The sequence below is a fragment of the Solea solea genome, chromosome 1 (genome assembly GCF_958295425.1).
Source record: "Solea solea chromosome 1, fSolSol10.1, whole genome shotgun sequence".
Lineage (NCBI taxonomy): Eukaryota > Metazoa > Chordata > Actinopteri > Pleuronectiformes > Soleidae > Solea > Solea solea.
In genome coordinates, this window is record NC_081134.1 from 28732188 (window position 1) to 28749002 (window position 16815).

A 16815-nucleotide genomic window follows, 5' to 3' on the forward strand; every position below is an offset into this window, starting at 1 on the left:
GTGAGAAGGACGGCTCTGACTCACTCGGCTCTAAATTTAGCTAAAACACCTCCTCACTTGCTGAGACTCTGAGCTCATTGTTTTGAGTTGACATGATACAACCTGAGGGTCCTTTTACACTTGTATTATATTTTTTATTTCTCTTTCTTGTCTGTGTTAATGCATGTGACATGCGGTGTAAAACAAATAGTTACATTCTTCACCTTAAGTACATAAATGTACCCATTCAAACTCATAAACTCATTTTTTTTCATCTCCCTGTTGTTGCGATGTTGTATAGTAAATGTGCGATGGAATATTTAACAAAAAATATGAAAATTAATGACATGTTTTTGTAACAGTCTGCTTTTGGTTCAAAATAAATTAACTGAAAGTGGAAAATAACTGCATTTTGGACACGAAAGGGTAGTCCTTTTGTAAAGTTTATCTGTGACATTACACAGATAATAACAAAGCCAAAAAAATGTATGTTTTTGGTAATCAGTGACATATCCAAGGTCTGTGTTATCCCATTATAATCTCATTAAAAATGTTTGATATTGCTTATAAAAATTCCAAAAATATAAAAAGATTAAAATTAAATACATTGAGTGGGAAAAACAAATAAATATAATTTTTAATAACAGATCCAGGGAGGTGACATTTTTTGTACCTAAGGTGAAGAGAGTTACTTTTTTTAAAAAGTTTGCATGAAAGTTAAAAGAGGTAATCTCCAGAGAAAACTCTGACTCTTCCCCTGAACACATCACAGCAGCCAATCAGGACTCACCCAGCAGGACAAAGATGCAGGCCAGGATGGCGATGAGCGCTCCTCTGCTGAGGCTGGTGGGCAGACTGTACGCCTCGGCATTGCACGACATCACGTTTCCCTCCTGGTCGCAGCTGCACACTCGTATGGTCAGCGTGCTGGTGCTGGTCTGGACCGGCTGCTCGCTGTCGGACACAAAGATGGGCAAGTAGAAGACGGTCTGGTCTTGCTGCGACCAGCTGGAGCGGCGGGTCAGGATCCACGCTGTGTTGTCTGGAAAGAGACAAGTGAAAGAAAGGTCGAGTTAAACGTATGGAGACTTTATCAAGTACCTTCATTGGTTTTAAAAGTCACTGTAGTGAGGCTTTGTCATTGCATTGATATTCAGATAACTAGTTCTTAAGCTCTTTAAGTGTAATTAGTTCCCATACCGAGAGATAGCAAGGATTCTTTTTTTTCAATAAAGACATACTTCCATAACTACATGCTAACACAAAAAAAACAACTTTGATATTTCTTTACCAACAAAAAAGTAACTTTTTTCATTAGGAGTTTGTTTTGTAGGCAACGCTGGCTCCTTCTGCCACCATCTAACCTCAGCGTAAAACACACTCGTTTGAAGACTGGACAAACATTGTTGGATTATGATGAAGATAAAGTTGAACCCAGGCCTCCTGGGTGAAAACCAGGGATCCTGACCACTAGACCATATGGGACTTACCAGCAAATTTAAATTGTGAGCAACAAAGAATAATTATTACTGTAATGTCATGGCACAGTGAAGATGTCACAGTCCCTTCAAAGAGTATACTACACATTATTTTACACATTTTAGTCAAAGACCACACCACACCATTACATTTTTTAGATTTAATAGTTCTTCTTCTGTACATGTTCTAGACGTTTACCTTGGTTGTCTCTCAGGGTGAAGTTGGGATTGTTCGCAGCTTCTGGAGCCAAACTGTAGTAAAAGTGATGTCCACTCAGCGGCTCGTCTGGATCCACCGCCGTGACGGTCTGAATCAGCTGCATCACATTAACACATTGTCACCTTTTCCGTCACAATATTGTTTCTTGTATTTCATCACAAAAAAGCATATTTCACAATAATTTTTTGGGAAAAAAGCAGTTACACCAGCTACAAACCACTTTAATTTATCATAAAACATCACTTAAAAAAATTGTAAAAAATATTTTGTGAGTTGAACTTCAGTGTATACGGTAACTTGTCGCTATATCTGTGACAAACAAAATGTAGTGGAGTTCTCCCAGCCACTAGGGGTGCACTAGTGGGGAAATTTGTGAGTGTTTATCGGGAGCAGCTAAAAAAAGAAGTGGAGGTTTCGTATTTCCGTACCTGCCCAGCTTTGGCGTTTTCACAAACGTACGCCTCCAAATAATGCGTTAGCAACGGGGGATTATCGTTCACATCCAGGATTTTCACGTTCACCGACACACTTGCAATCTGCGTTGGGTTATCTGCAGGAACACACACAAACACACACTTAGATTTCATACCTGTTTTTGAAATTTCATGTGCAGTAAAAAAAAAATCAGTAATGTAACGTTTCAGTAATTATACAATTTTGCTGTATTAGGCAATCTTTTGTAAGATTTACATAATACTTCTTTTTGGATTTTAGAAAAATATGTTCACATTTTGGATGATATGAGAAATGTAGGAAGTGTCCTGTTGTAAGTTATTTTGTGTGTTGTAAAGTTTTTGTAAATGTAACATTTAATCATTTTTTGTCAAAATATCTTGGTAACATGCCATTTTTGTGATACTAACACTTTTAGGCAATGAAAGTATTTATTTGTATTTTAATAACATTTTGCAACTTTTTCATTATGAAAGTTATTTCTGTAAAGTTACAGCATTTTGTGAAATAAAATTGCAATTTTTTTTGTAATTTTGCATTTGGTAAGCAATTTTTTCTTACATATTTTTTGGAACATTTCCATAACATTTTTCTAATATTACAACACTGTAAACAACCTTTTTTTAACATTTATCTGTAACTTATGTTCATGCAAATTTGTAAAAATTTTACAATATTTCTTAATTAACTGATTGTTTTCTTTTCTTTTTGTGAAATATTTCTGCTGCACTGAAATGAAGTTATTAAAAATGACCTGTTAACGTTATTACACACACACACACACACACACACACAGAGACACTCTTTAATCTTCTCCTCATCAACACTGAGTCTCTGGTGCATCAAACACTAAGACTGTGATTTTATTCTTCTCCTTTAGAAATCAGTGATTTGAACACGTTAACCAGCTGTGTAATGTAATGGGCAGTGGAAACTCAATTACCAGGCAGTAAGTAGTTTGATTTTGGCGGTGGAGGTCAAAGCTCAAATGGGCTCCAGTGTGTGTGTGTGTGTGTGTGTGTGCGCACGTGTGTGTGTGTAATGTTGTATCAAAGTGCTGTAACTAAGGTTTTCCTGAGATAATGTGAAATCAGTGGTGCAGAAAAACTGTTCAGAGAAAAGTGTTTTGCTCCAAATGTAAGAAGATATTTTACGTTTTAATCAAGGTTTCAAGGTTTTCATGTGCTGAAATAGATCAATTGTTATTTCTCTCTCTTTCATTGTTTTATAGTGGAAAATGCAGACTTTATAATTCTTTATAAATGTTTTAATACAATTGTATGCTTTTGCAAAACCCAACAAACTGCATTTTTTTCCGAAATATTTTTGAAAAATCTTTGTTTAAATTGAATAAACCTCATTTTCCTCAGCCAGAACTTAATTCATATAATAATATTGACTTTTATCAAAAAACATTTAAGAATCAGGTGATTTTCTCAATAACTTTCTCATAACCTTATGGTTCTTGTGGTTTTCTTGTTTTTTATGTCATAAAATAACAGCCATATATCTTTATTGTGGTTTTTTTTTCATGAAGTTACAGCATTTTTTCAGGATATAAAAAGTTTTTTGTTGTTTTTATTTAACAGCTTCTTTTTTGCCAAAAGAGAATCGATTAGTTTCACTTTGTTTATTTATTCACCATTTTGTTCCCTTCCCCTCTTTGCCCTCTCTCACCCTCTTTGCCCTCTCTCACCCTCTTTGCCGCCATCACACTTTTGATCATCCACCGCGTGGGTGGACGTATTTAATTAGTCATTAATTCAATCAACACAAACAGACAAACAGAGCAGAGGAGGAGGATGAAGGATGAAGGTGACTTTCAGGACAACACCAGGGGAATTTCCTTTCTCCACATCACAGAATTACTGCTTCATTCATTCATTCATTCATTCATTCATTCATTCATTCATTCATTCATGCATGCAGGCTCATTATCTAATTTTCTGTTTATTTTCCAAATAAAACAGAAAAATCAGAAACAGGTTTAAATGTTGTTGTTTTTTACTGCTGTAAATAATTAGAAATCAAAGGAAATATAGGGATTCTTTATGTGAAGTGTTTGTGTCTGTATACACTGTGTACACGTACTCATCTCCATGGCGAGGACTGTGATGTTGTGCCAGCCGACCTCCTCTCGGTCCAGTGAACGCACCGTCATCAGTGACCCGGATGTGATCTCGATGTAGAAATACTTGTCGGGGTCGGTGGATCTCTCGATAGAATATCTGTTGAAAATAAAATCCCCATTGAGACATATATATATATATATATATTAATATATATATACATATATATATATATATATATATGTATATATATATATATATATATATACACACATATGTATATTGTGTGTTTTGTGGCAGTTTATAATCCTAACTGTGAGTGACACAGTAAAAACAGTGTGTGGCATTTGATAAGATAAAGAAGGCAAATAAGAGGGTTGCTTTGCCACCGGGGGCTCCATTCCAAACTGCTCCTCTGAGAGCAACAGCCAGCCTCACACACACGCAAACGCACGCACACACACAGACACAGTCTGGTTCCCATGACTTCAGAGGACATTACATTAACTTATACATGTTTGGGGACCTGAGTCTTAATTTTTGTCCCTGTGAGGAAGACAAGTCCCGACAATGTGAGTAAAAAACCAATGCTAGGTCCCCATAACATATATAACATATTGAGAACACACACACACAAATGCATTCACTGGCTCCTTACCCTAACCGTAGCCATCACAACTTAACCCTTGAACCAGGTCTTAACCCTGACAAAGGCGTTCTGGGGCACAGACAAAAGGTCCCCACAAAGACATAAATACAAGTACACACACGCACACACACAGCGGTGGGGAGATATTAATAGAGATTCATCAGGGAGATCCTCACCAGCTGTGGCTGTGCCAGTCACGACTGTTTCCTGTCGTTACACACTCCAAAAAATCACACACGCATACACACTGCTGTTAAAGTGACAGCCTGACAGCAGTCTTTTATTAAACACTTGATCTGCACACACACTGGAGATAAAGTTAATAGTGTCTTATGTTAATTTATCACTGGAAGCTGCTAACAGCTCCCTAAAAAAACCCTCTGTTGGTGGTTAATGGTGAGTTTTAGTGTTTCATGATGCATTTAAATGCTATTTAAGTCTTAACTGCATCAGTGTCAGTGATTCTACAGGAAGTCCAACCCTGAGGAAACAACCCTGTCACTCTGGCCCCGCCTACATCCTCCAAATATTCATATCACCAAAAAAAAAACAGGAGATTTTGTAATATTAGTTAAAAATATTAATTACATGAATAAAAAAAAATATTTAAAAAAATAAAATAATTCTGAAATGTAATATTGGTAAAAAAAAAAAACATTACTTAGGATTACTAACATTTCAGAAAGTGTTAAAGAAAGAAAAATGTTAAAAACATAACTTAAATTCCACAACAAAAAATAGGAAATGTACTATTTGTAAAAAAATCCTTATATTATAAAACCATAAGCATTACTTACATAAAAAAGAACAAAGAAAAAAACATTAGGAAAAGTTGTAAAAAATTACTGAAATTTTAGAAAAGTAATAGAAACTGTGAATGAAAAACTAAAACTCCCCTTGTTACAAAAAATCCCCAAACTGAAATGTTTATTATTGTATTGTTACAGAATATAATAATACAAAAAATTATAATGTTTGTCATCAATTGCTAGCTGTCTAGCGCCGCCCTGTTGATGCCAAGTGGGATGTTGCAACTAGGTTATTTGTTTACACTTGACAGCGAGAATCTTTTTTACCCACAGAACCAAACCTTCTTTTTTTTTGCGTGAATACGACTATGAATCGCGCAACTTTGCAAAAACGCTAACTATGATGTCATAACTACACCTCTCTCTTGTCCTTGTAAACAGTGCTAGCTTTATTTTTTTGGGGTGTATTTCTTTCTGTGGCCGTGTTACAGCGCCACACACAGGCCTGGCATATACATGACAGCGTTTAGAGTGTTTTTTCTGGGATTATGTGTGGAGGAAGATGTTTCAAAAACTGGATTCTGCTCCACAGAATGACTGTGTGTGTGTGTGTGGGCTCAGATATATCTGTCAGTCAAGCTGCAGTGGCCCGAGAAGAGAAAGATGTAAGATGGAAATGAGACGGACGCTCAGACTGAAGGTCGCCTCGCTGCTGTGTGTCGTTATCTGTCATCAGATGTCATTGCTGCCGGAGAATCTGACCTCATCTCTCTCTCTGTCTCTGTCTGAAGTCCCGTCACACTTCAAAAAAATCACTGAGGAACCACCTCCAACAGCGAAGACATAAGGAAAAACGAATTTTAACCACCATTACACAGGAAAGGGAAGTTTGTTAAACCACACCAAACCCCACAGAGAAAATCAGTGATTTTAGCTCGTGGGCACACAGGAGCTGCTGGTCTACTCGTGCCTTGTGTGGTCACTTTGTGTCACTGAGGTAAATCTGAGGTAAATATGAACGAAGGATTTCAAACACCAAAGTGAAAAATAACTTATTTCAACTTACTGGTGAGGCAGCAGTGGATCAACAACTCCTGTGTGCTGTGATGTTAAAATCATTGGTTTTCTCTATGGGGTTTGGTGTGGGAGAGTGAGTGGTTTACAAACTTCAGTTTCCTGTGGGAAAAGTCTGTCTAACAGTGAGATAAAGACTTGAAAATTCAGGCTTTTGTTCAGGACTTTCTGTCATTTTACTCTTTTACTTCTCTAATCTTGTCCTAAATGTCTGATATAAAGTCAGATTATTAGGCTGCAGTGACTCATATCCAGATTATTTTCAATCTGACTGATGCTTTGCGATGTTTTCTGTTCTGGTTTTAGTGATAAAAGACACCTGTAGCTATAACTGTCAGCCATAAAAGATAATCTGTATTGAATCAGAATTTATTGGATGATAAAAATGTGGCTAGTAAATCTGAACATAACAGTTTTTACATGAGCCACTTCAGATATTAGATTTCATGTGTGTGTGTGTGTCTCCTCACGAATGAAAGTCTCTCTCACACTTGAAACTGCTCCTGATCACCATCAGCTGATCTTCACTTCCTCGTTAGTGGATGATCTATATCAGCCTGTGAGAACCAGAGCTTCTGCCACTTTACCACGAGACTCTCAGTGGTGATGTGGCTGCTGTGTGTTTGTGGGGTTTTAGAACACTTTCTCTGTTTTGTTGTTGCAAAGGGGTTTTGTCTCTAAAAATGTGTTTTCTTGGGCATTTATTTCATAAAATTGTTGCATCAGCTGCTTTCAAGCCTGCATTTAAGCCCAATTTGTCACTCTCTCATGACATTTTGTCTCTGAAAATGTCTTAAGTGACACAATGTAGGAATTCACAATGTCTTCGAGGTCATTTTGAAGCTACATGAACTTATAGCAAGGTGAACGTCACCTCTGTCAAAGCCTGAGCTGAGTCAGCATCACCTGCATTGGCACAGTGGAACTTCTGGTTTTGTACCAACAGTGGTACGCAAGCTTCCTCTGGTGGTACTCAGAGGAAAATCAGAAATACCGTGTTAGTGTAGAACATGATCATAAATAAAAAAAAATAATAATTACTAATGGGCCGGATCCTCCAAAGTACGGAGTCACCAACCTCCATCGGATGTATCCTTCAGAGGAAATGGAATTCTGGGATACGGTTAACCCACGAAGGATACGCCCCAATGTAGCCTTAGCAACCGGGCAAACGTCGGAGTCGACGAATCACATTAAAATGCGACGGCCTACGTCTCTGACAAAGTCTGGTTCCACAAAATCACACTCTAGAGGATCCAGCCCGTGAATTAGGGCGTAGCTTGTACAATATTTAATATTTAGTTGCATCGGGATTTAAATCGCATTCTTGCCAATACACATCTTTATTTTAACATGGAAGAATAGAATCCATTAAATTGCGACGTAACAAAGGTTCAGTCTTTGTAATTTTATGTTTTGATGTGTAAATGTCTATTGTTTTCTGCTCGTAAACAAAAATCTTCTTACAGTTATCATGAATATTATTGATATTACATAATTTCAACTTTTTTATTTTGTGAAAATGTCAAATTTCTTTGAACTCATGAAATTTTTTCAGTAAAAATCAATAAAGAAACAAGATTTATTGTCTGAAGCCAGTTTGTACGAGAAGCAGCTTGTCCTGTGTGAAACACTCGTTTATCGCCGCACTCATTTATGATTAATAGCCTAATTAAAGTCTTTCTGTCTCATGAGTTGATGAGAGGTGCAGCGCCGACGCTCAACCTCTGCAACAAAACATCTGTTCAGTCAAAACAAACAAGTTCTGAAGTAATAGAAGGAAAAAACCCATCTCTGCGTGTCTGACGGTTAAAAACTTTATTAAAACTCCCACGTTTGTCCTTCTCATCCTCAGGATCAGATGTTGTGATGCTGCCCTCTGCCGGTTAAAGTCTGGTATTACACCAGTCATTTTAAAACCACTTTCAGTGTCATTTTAGTCCAAAAAAACCAACTCAAATTGAGTTGATTTTATTTAAGAAATTGACACAAGTCTAATATTGATGTTACTTAATTAACAATTTCTGTATAATTTTAGTCCAGAAACTCACACTGAGTCCATTTATTGTATAAAAAGATACAAAATTCAACACATTTTAATATCAGTGTTATTTCGTAAACAATTTATAAATAATTCAGTTATTCATTTTCAACAGAAAATGTTATTAAAATAACAATTTCTGTCAATGTTTGGTCCAGAAACTCACACTGATTTCAACATTTCTTTTTAATATAAATGTTGTTTTAGTGACGTGAGAAAGAACTCACATTAATTCTGCTTTTTTAAAAGATTTATTGGAAACATTTTGTATAAAAAGACACTTAAAATATGCGAAAAGTGAGTTTTACTACTTCATTTTAATGAATTCCTTCTGTACATTTCTTTTTTTTACTGAAATAAACCTATGTAAACTAACGACTTCCTCCTCTGAAAATCATTCTCTGGGGGAAAAATGAGTCACTTTCAAGCTGCTAATTACTCGAGAGTCTTCATTAATTCAAGTCTGAATCATTAATCAGTGACATTGTGAGCGATATTCTGCAATTAACTGTTATAATGAGCTTTAAATTGTAATCAGTAGTCTTTGTTATATTATGTTCTTTGTCTTTTTATCCCTTTAGATCCTCCTGCTGTTTAGTTTTTATTTTTATTTATTTCCTCACCTCACAGTGTTGTTGGCGGCGTCAGGATCCCTCGCTGACACCGTCTTCAACAGCGTCCCGATGTCGGCGTCCTCTGGGAGCTCGACGTAGTACGCGTGCAGGTCAAAGAGCGGCGGCTCGTCCACGTCCTCCACGCTCACGTGCACGATGGTGACGTCCTTGAAGGGCCCGCGGTGCCGATAGGCCGGGTCCAGGTGCGTGTTGGCGCCCTCTATCTTCAGAGTGTAGCTGGGCTTGACCTCAAAGTTCAGGGGCTGGAAAGTCAACACGCACACACAAAAATATATAACAATAGAAGTTGGGACAAACTGCCAGAAAACAGCTGAAATGTGAAGTGAAACCTTTCATTTCTAAAGCCGAATTTAACAAAACACACTACAAACTAAGACCAACTTGTAAACAGCTGTAAAATATGTGTGTAAAATAAGTTCCAGTCAACATAAAATACAAAAATAATGATCAGATTTTTGAATGGACTTTTGTGACATTTGAGGTCATTTCTTGAAGTGTTTGAATCTGAAATGTGTGGAAAGTGTGTTTTTGGCAAAGTAACAATTTTTTAATGGAGTCCTGTGTCTGTGATTTGTATATAAAACGTGAAGATCAGTTAAAGTGAAAGCTTCATTTTAGAGCCGAATTCACCAAAATATTCTACAAAATAAGATGAACCTGTAAAAAGCCACCAACAATGTATGTAAAGTTTACTTTCATCAAAGTGACAATAAAATCATTACATTTCTGAAAGGGGTTTTGCATGTTTTACCCTGTGAACCAGTTTTTTTCCGCCCTTTCATTTTAGAGCCGAATTTAACAAAAGATTCTGCATAATAAGATAAACTTGTAAAAAGCTGCCAACAATGTATGTAAAGTTTGCTTTAGTCAAAGTAACAATAAAATGAATACATTTCTGAATGGGATTTTGCATATTTTTCCCTGTGAACAGAGAATTAGAATCTGAAATGCGAAAATTAATTAAAGTAGACTTTATATTTTAGTGCCGAATTTAACAAAAGATGCATAAAACTAAGAGTGAGTTGTAAACAGCATTACATAATATGTGTAAAGTTTGCTTCAGTCAAGGTAACAATTAATTACTACATTTCTTTAATGAAGTCTTGAGGAGAAATGTTTTGGGGATTAGATTGGAAGTTTTATACCTTCTTTTTAAGTTACATTATTTGGACATGTGTCTTTACAGCCTTTACATCTGCAAAAATAACCTTTATTTTTGGACTGAATACGGTTAAAATTATGAATATGTTCACCTTTTTCACCGTGATGATGCCAAACAGGTTAGTGGGATCGGTGCTGATGTCAAACGTGTCTCTTCCGTCTCCGTCAATGATGCTGTACTTCATCTCAGCACTGACCCCGATATCCCTGTCCTTGGCCCAGATACGACCCACCACTGAACCCACTGGAGCCGACTCAGGGATGCTCATCTGGTACAGCCCTGAGGAAACAATGACCACAGCACGTCAGTCCCACATTTAGTCCTCTAGAGGGAGCCAAACATCTTCCATCACCTCCGCTCCTGCTGCTGCTGCTGCTCTCCTCCCACCACAGTCACACACAAAATAAATGGCTCCATAAACACCTGGAAATTCAGTTATATGCACTCTCATGGGCTGACTTGAATTTCATCTACTGTTTAACCTCAAAGACGAGGTGACAGCTGTCCAATTTGCCGTGCTCCCTGCAGTCCCACATCTAAATCCCCACACGCTGGTGCCTGACAGAGAGGGGAGGGAATCCCTGCAGCTCTTCATAACCCATCAAATTTCCAGCAAAGTGATGGCATTAATTGGTGAGGGATAGTGATGGGAGTGTGGCGGCAGCAGCAGTGGTGGTGGTGGGTGATTATTCTTTGTCTCGGATTGAAGCCACCCATCTTTGACCAGGCCTGGATACGACCACAGACAGCCACTCAACCCCTGACCTCAGGAGGTTTGGTAATGAGATGAGCAGGAATGAGGGTAATCAAAGAGACAGCGTGAGGCGACTGGTGGCCCAGAGGACGAAGAGGCCAGGGGGTAAATGATGGAGGACTGGTGGATGGACGATGAAGGCCAGGAGGGACTTGGTACTTCAGAGAAACTTCAGGGCATTGAATCGAGAATAAAACATAAAGAAGAAGAAGAGGGAGGAGGAGAAGGAGGCGGAGTGTGTGCATTTGCTTACTCTGGTCGAACATTGGCGGGTTGTCGTTGACGTCGCTGAGCGTGATGTTGATGGTGGTGGTGCCAGCGAGTCCTCCGAGCTGACCGCCCATGTCCTTTGCCTGGATCACCACCGTGTAGTTCTCCCTGGTCTCCCGGTCCATGTCCGCCAAAGAGACTCGGACCACACCTGAGGAGGGAAAGAAGAGGAAGAAGAAGTTAGAGAGAGAGAGAGGGAGACGTGGGAGGTGGATTAAAGGTCAGCGATGGAGAACTGGTGACACAGATTAGGGTCATGTGTCCGAGCGATGTTGTCCTGGAATGTTGATGCTCTCCATGAGCACAAGAACAAACCTCGACTTCTTTTCTTTGACATTTACTTGAGGATAAAAGAAAGAAACTACCAAAATAAAGCTGAACAGTTAATCTTTTAAAATCGACATAAAAAGTAGTTTTATGTTCTACAGCAATTTAGACATCGGTGGTAGACAGCTAGAGGTTTGAAAACTGTGTTAGAAACAGTTCATATCTTCAAGTTCTCATCCTATATCACACTGTTTATAATGGATAACAAAGTAAATATTGTTCTGGAGCTTGACTGGAAAACTCACACCACAATCACAATTAATGTCAAAAAAGTAGCACTTTGATGTTTGACTCAAATTGTTCAACCCTACTACCAAGATGTTTTACTTCCATGTCTGGAAAGAGAACCAGTTTGAATCCTCGAAGAGGTCGAGGGCTGAGGTGGCACAGTACCTAATCCCCAATACGCCTACGTCAAGTGTCCCAAACTGGGATAAATGGTCGGTTTGCGTCAGATGTACAAATCTCCGCCAAATCAAATATGTAGATTACTGGAAAAATGTGTTGTTTTAAGTCTGTTATCTTCCTGAATAAAGAACTAATGCTCAACTCAAGCAGAGCAAACGTTCCTGTCGGGGTTCTGGACTTTACTTTTCCACAAGTTAACGTTCTTTAGAGTCAAATTTCCACTGTCATGTCCATAAAAAGACTAACAATAGTTAAAGGATTATCAGGACAGTGGATCAATAAAAACTGCTCCAGTGTGGAGCCTTTAGGAGGATTTATTGTCAGAAATTGAACATTTTACCCATAAGTATGTTTGTATGAGTGCATAATTCTTTCAAAAATAAAAAATAACTTGGTTTTCATAGTCGTAAAATTAGCCATTTTATGAATTTAAGGACAAAATCTAGTGTTTCTAGCACATGTTTTTGCATGAAGGCCACTGTAGTAATTTGACTTTCTTGTAAAAAGTAGATTGGATGGAGTCCTCCATTTGTTACCGTCGGCATTCTCACCACTAGATGTCACTACTTCTTACACACCGGACCATAAAGTCACGTTTATCAGTGATTTATTTAGATTTCTGGGATTTTAATCTGTAAATAAATCAATAAAATCTGACCTGCCATGGCTTAAATTTGGCCGTCTTTTCTGTAAAGCACTCTCTACACTGGATATTGTAAAATTTGCCATAAATTAAGATTATTATTAAATTACTTGCAGTATTTCTGTGTGATTCTGTCTGGATCTGATCTCTACAATTATAATGTAAAAAGCATATGTACAGACCATGTGATAAGCCTGAAAATTTAAATCATATGGGTTGTTTTTGTTGTTGTTTCACATCCAACACATTGATTTTGGAGGTCAGGCGGGCTGATTGATGGCTGTAGAGCCGCTGGCTCTTCAGTGATGGATGAACCTCCAGCAGCAGCAGCATCAGCAGCAGCATCAGCAGCAGCAGTCACGCTGGCAGCTGACGGGCAGCCCAGCAGATCCCGCCGCTGACAAACGAGGAAATGAGGCAGCTGTCGTAAACAATAGCCGGCGACTTACAAAACTAATGGATATTTGGATGCAGTGGCTCGAGCTGTCAGTGCTGCGACTATGTGAAATATGCAGCATTAGCTGCATTTTTACTGAACTACATGCATGAGCACTGTGTGTGTGTGTGGCCACTATTGTTCCCGGTCCACTATTCTACTCTGACGATTTCCACCATTTACTGAACTGAGCTGCAGAGGATTTGTTTGCGTTCAGCCACAAAACCTTAATGATGTGACTCTGGCTCACAGTCAGTGTTTCCAGCTCTTCCCAGAGGAAACGCAGGATTGAGCTCTGCTTCCAGACAATGACAACCATTTTCTTTGAAAAGACGTTTTTTATGCAGCTGCCGTGTTGAAAAACGCAAAGCCACCAAACCCCAAACTGTTGCCATGTGGCTATTGAAATTGATTTATTTTGCTGGAACACTGAATATTTGCCATTATCAATAAAGAAAAGCAGACTCAGACTATTACAAGCTGCATGCTTTTATTTCATTAAATTACCTTTTAAAGAACATGTTTAGATGTAAGATTTGCTTTTTCTGCAAAGCTGGTTGTGTGACTGTGATATAAATTAAGAACTAAAAGAGTGAACACTGCACTCAGGAGGCAATTAGCTTAGTTTAGCATAAAAACAAGTGCTAAAGGCTTCTTTGGAAATAGTCAGGCCAGCTTTATTTCCAGATAATGTGAACCTAACTACCCTCTGCCCTTGGGGGCTAATGCTAAGCTAAGGAAAACAGACTAAATGGGCTCATGCTAAGCTAAGAAAAACAGACTAAATGGGCTCATGCTAAGCTAAGTAAAACAGACTAAATCCAAAGGTGTTCCAAGCTAAATGTCAACATACTTAAACTTATTCTTGTAATGCAGTAGCATTTTGTTAGCTTGCGATAGGAAAAAAAACACTTGGTACGTGACTGTCTTGACCCCTTTTGTTCTGTAGTTAGCATCTTTCCCTATTTATTTCATATGAAAATGTTATAAAATGAGAATATTATGTTTGGGCTACACTTTGGAGACAATTAGCTTAGCTTAGCCTAGCTAGTGTTGTTTTCAGACAATGCTAAACTAAAAAAACGAAAATGTGATGTTCACTGTGGGAGATTAAACATCTCAGAACAAACTGAGGTTCAGTTAATGTGAAACTAAATGAAAGTCAGTTGCACTGCATGTAATTTTAATGTGAAATGAGTCACATTAGCTTTGTTTGTGAAATCATTAACGTTAAATTGTATTTGATCAACAGGAAATGAACTAAAACTGCCTGTCTTTTCCATTTTCAGCAGCGACGTCACATGTTGGGCCATTTTGTTGTTGCTGTTGTCATTGTTGTTGTTGTTGTTGAGTTCCAGGAGTTTGAGATAGAGTTGCAACAAAAGAGTGCTGTGTCTCAGACAAGTGTTTGGCCGTTTCATAGCAACAGGAGCCATGCTGAGAATCCCACATTGGGCTGGTGTTCACAAGGGTGTTCAAGTGTGGACAAAGTCAGACTGTGACGCAGTATTAGACAAGGTGGAGAACTAACGTCATCTAAAATCTGATTCAAACTACAATTGGAGGTGTTATCACACAAGATTCGAACCAGATTTTTATACATTTGTTCGAGTTTTTCTTTCAAGAAAGAAAAAGCTGAAATAATGACATTTAGGTTATTTTTACTGCAGTCAAATGTCAAGATGGGCCTTGGTTGAAGGTCTTGTTGAGAATGCCAGAAAAACATAAAAAATTGACATATCCAGATTTTAACTAGATTGTTTTTTAACAGTCTGGACAGCAGGAAAACATTAGATTTTCTCAAATCTGATTCAAACCATATTATAGGTGGGTTTCAAATGGGATTTCAACCAGTGTTCCAGAGATTTGTCCAATTGTTTCTTTGTATAGCAAAAAGTGGTACAATTTCAGGCTAAAAGTTGTTTTTATTGCAGTCAAAAGTCAAAATGGGTTACATGTCCAATTTGACTAACTTGGTAAGTAAGGGTTTAAGGGTTTTGTTGAGAATGCCATAAAAATAATAAAAAATGTACATATGCAGATTTGAACCAGATTGTTTATTGATTTGCTTAAATCTGATTCAAACCACATTTGGAGGTGTTTTCAAATGAGATTCAAACCAGTTTTCTAGAGATTTTTCAGAGGTTTGTCTTTTGTGACGGGGGTACTGTACGATTGTTTGGAAAGGAAGATGATGCACCTCCACTTTTCTTGCATCTGTGTTTTAAAGCTGGGCCACAAATATGTATAAGGTTACGTTATTACCAAAGCAACCCATGAAGATTGATTGGTTATGTCTGGACACACAATGCTCACTTGCAATCAATAGTGTGAAAAGACGACCTGGAAAGATCTGATTAGAGAAAAAACATCATCAGACCTCAGACTCAACGTGTCATGGACCAGGATGTTGGTTTCCCTGGTTTAAGTTTTGAGTGTGTGTGTGTGTGTGTGTGTCATCCTACCAGTTTTGGCGTCCACTGAAAAGTAGGGCTGACCCTCCAGGATGCTGTAGACCACACGGGCGCTGTTGCCATACGTGGGATCGTCTGCATCTGTAGCGGTCAGCTGGATCACAGATGTTCCTGGGAACATTTAAAAAAATTAGATTTGGAACGAGAAGGGAAACTGGCAATAGTCTGCGTCCATTGACATATTAATGAAGGAACTCATTCTGGGTTGAGTTTTTCCATCTGTGGCTGGAGCTGCTCCAGGAATTAATGATACTTATTTACTTTAAAGGAAACCACAAAAAGTGTGTCTGTGAATGAGGCAGATGGAGACAATCAAGGATAACAAGAGCTTTTTGTGCAGTTTTGCTATTGTTTACGTTTTGTTTTAAGTCAACAGGTGGCGATATAACCACAAGTGTAAAGCTTTGTTGGTTTGTTTGTTTTGGAGTAAATTACAAAAAATATTTTTATCACCAAAACAGTGTTTCAAAGTGTTGTAAATTACAAAAAATTTGCTAACTTGACAAAAAAATGACTTTCCTCACCAAAATGGTGTTTAAATATGTTGTAAATTACAAACACATGTTGCTAACCTTACAATAAATGTGATTTTCATCAACGAAATAGTTGTTTACCATGGATACAAACTTCAACGATCAACTACTATTTAAAAAGAAACACAAACGGTTTATCTGTTTATCTACCTATGTTGGACATTTCGGGTACGCTCGCCACGTAGGGTCCGTCAAGGAACTTGGGCTCGTTGTCGTTAATGTCCTGGATCTTCACAATGAATTCAGACTCGGGCTCCAGAGGTCTGTCCGTCAGACGGTTACGGGCCTGAGCGCGAAGAGCGTACTGGGATTTAACCTCGCGATCCAGCCGCTGGATGGCGTGAATGTCTCCTGTGCTGTCGTCGATGGTGAAGGTGGTGCCGGCGCCCTCGCCACTCAGGATGTACTTAATGGAGCCGTCGCCTTTGTCCATGTCTGAGTGGAGCTGTGGAGAAGTTTGA

General features: G+C 38.3%; 1 protein-coding gene across 2 annotated transcripts in view; it reads right to left on the reverse strand.

Annotated features, from left to right (window-relative positions):
- Window positions 1-16815, reverse strand: part of LOC131468182 (cadherin-20-like) — an 87811-nt gene that overhangs the window by 3617 nt on the left and 67379 nt on the right. For both annotated transcript variants that reach the window (XM_058642178.1, XM_058642187.1), the window contains exons 3-11: window positions 16505-16799; window positions 15813-15932; window positions 11517-11684; window positions 10601-10788; window positions 9336-9589; window positions 4222-4358; window positions 2106-2227; window positions 1657-1774; window positions 770-1021 (exon numbers count right to left, since the gene is read on the reverse strand). In XM_058642178.1, the coding sequence (XP_058498161.1) occupies window positions 770-1021; window positions 1657-1774; window positions 2106-2227; window positions 4222-4358; window positions 9336-9589; window positions 10601-10788; window positions 11517-11684; window positions 15813-15932; window positions 16505-16799 (1654 nt within the window). The remainder of the gene's footprint in view (window positions 1-769; window positions 1022-1656; window positions 1775-2105; window positions 2228-4221; window positions 4359-9335; window positions 9590-10600; window positions 10789-11516; window positions 11685-15812; window positions 15933-16504; window positions 16800-16815) is intronic.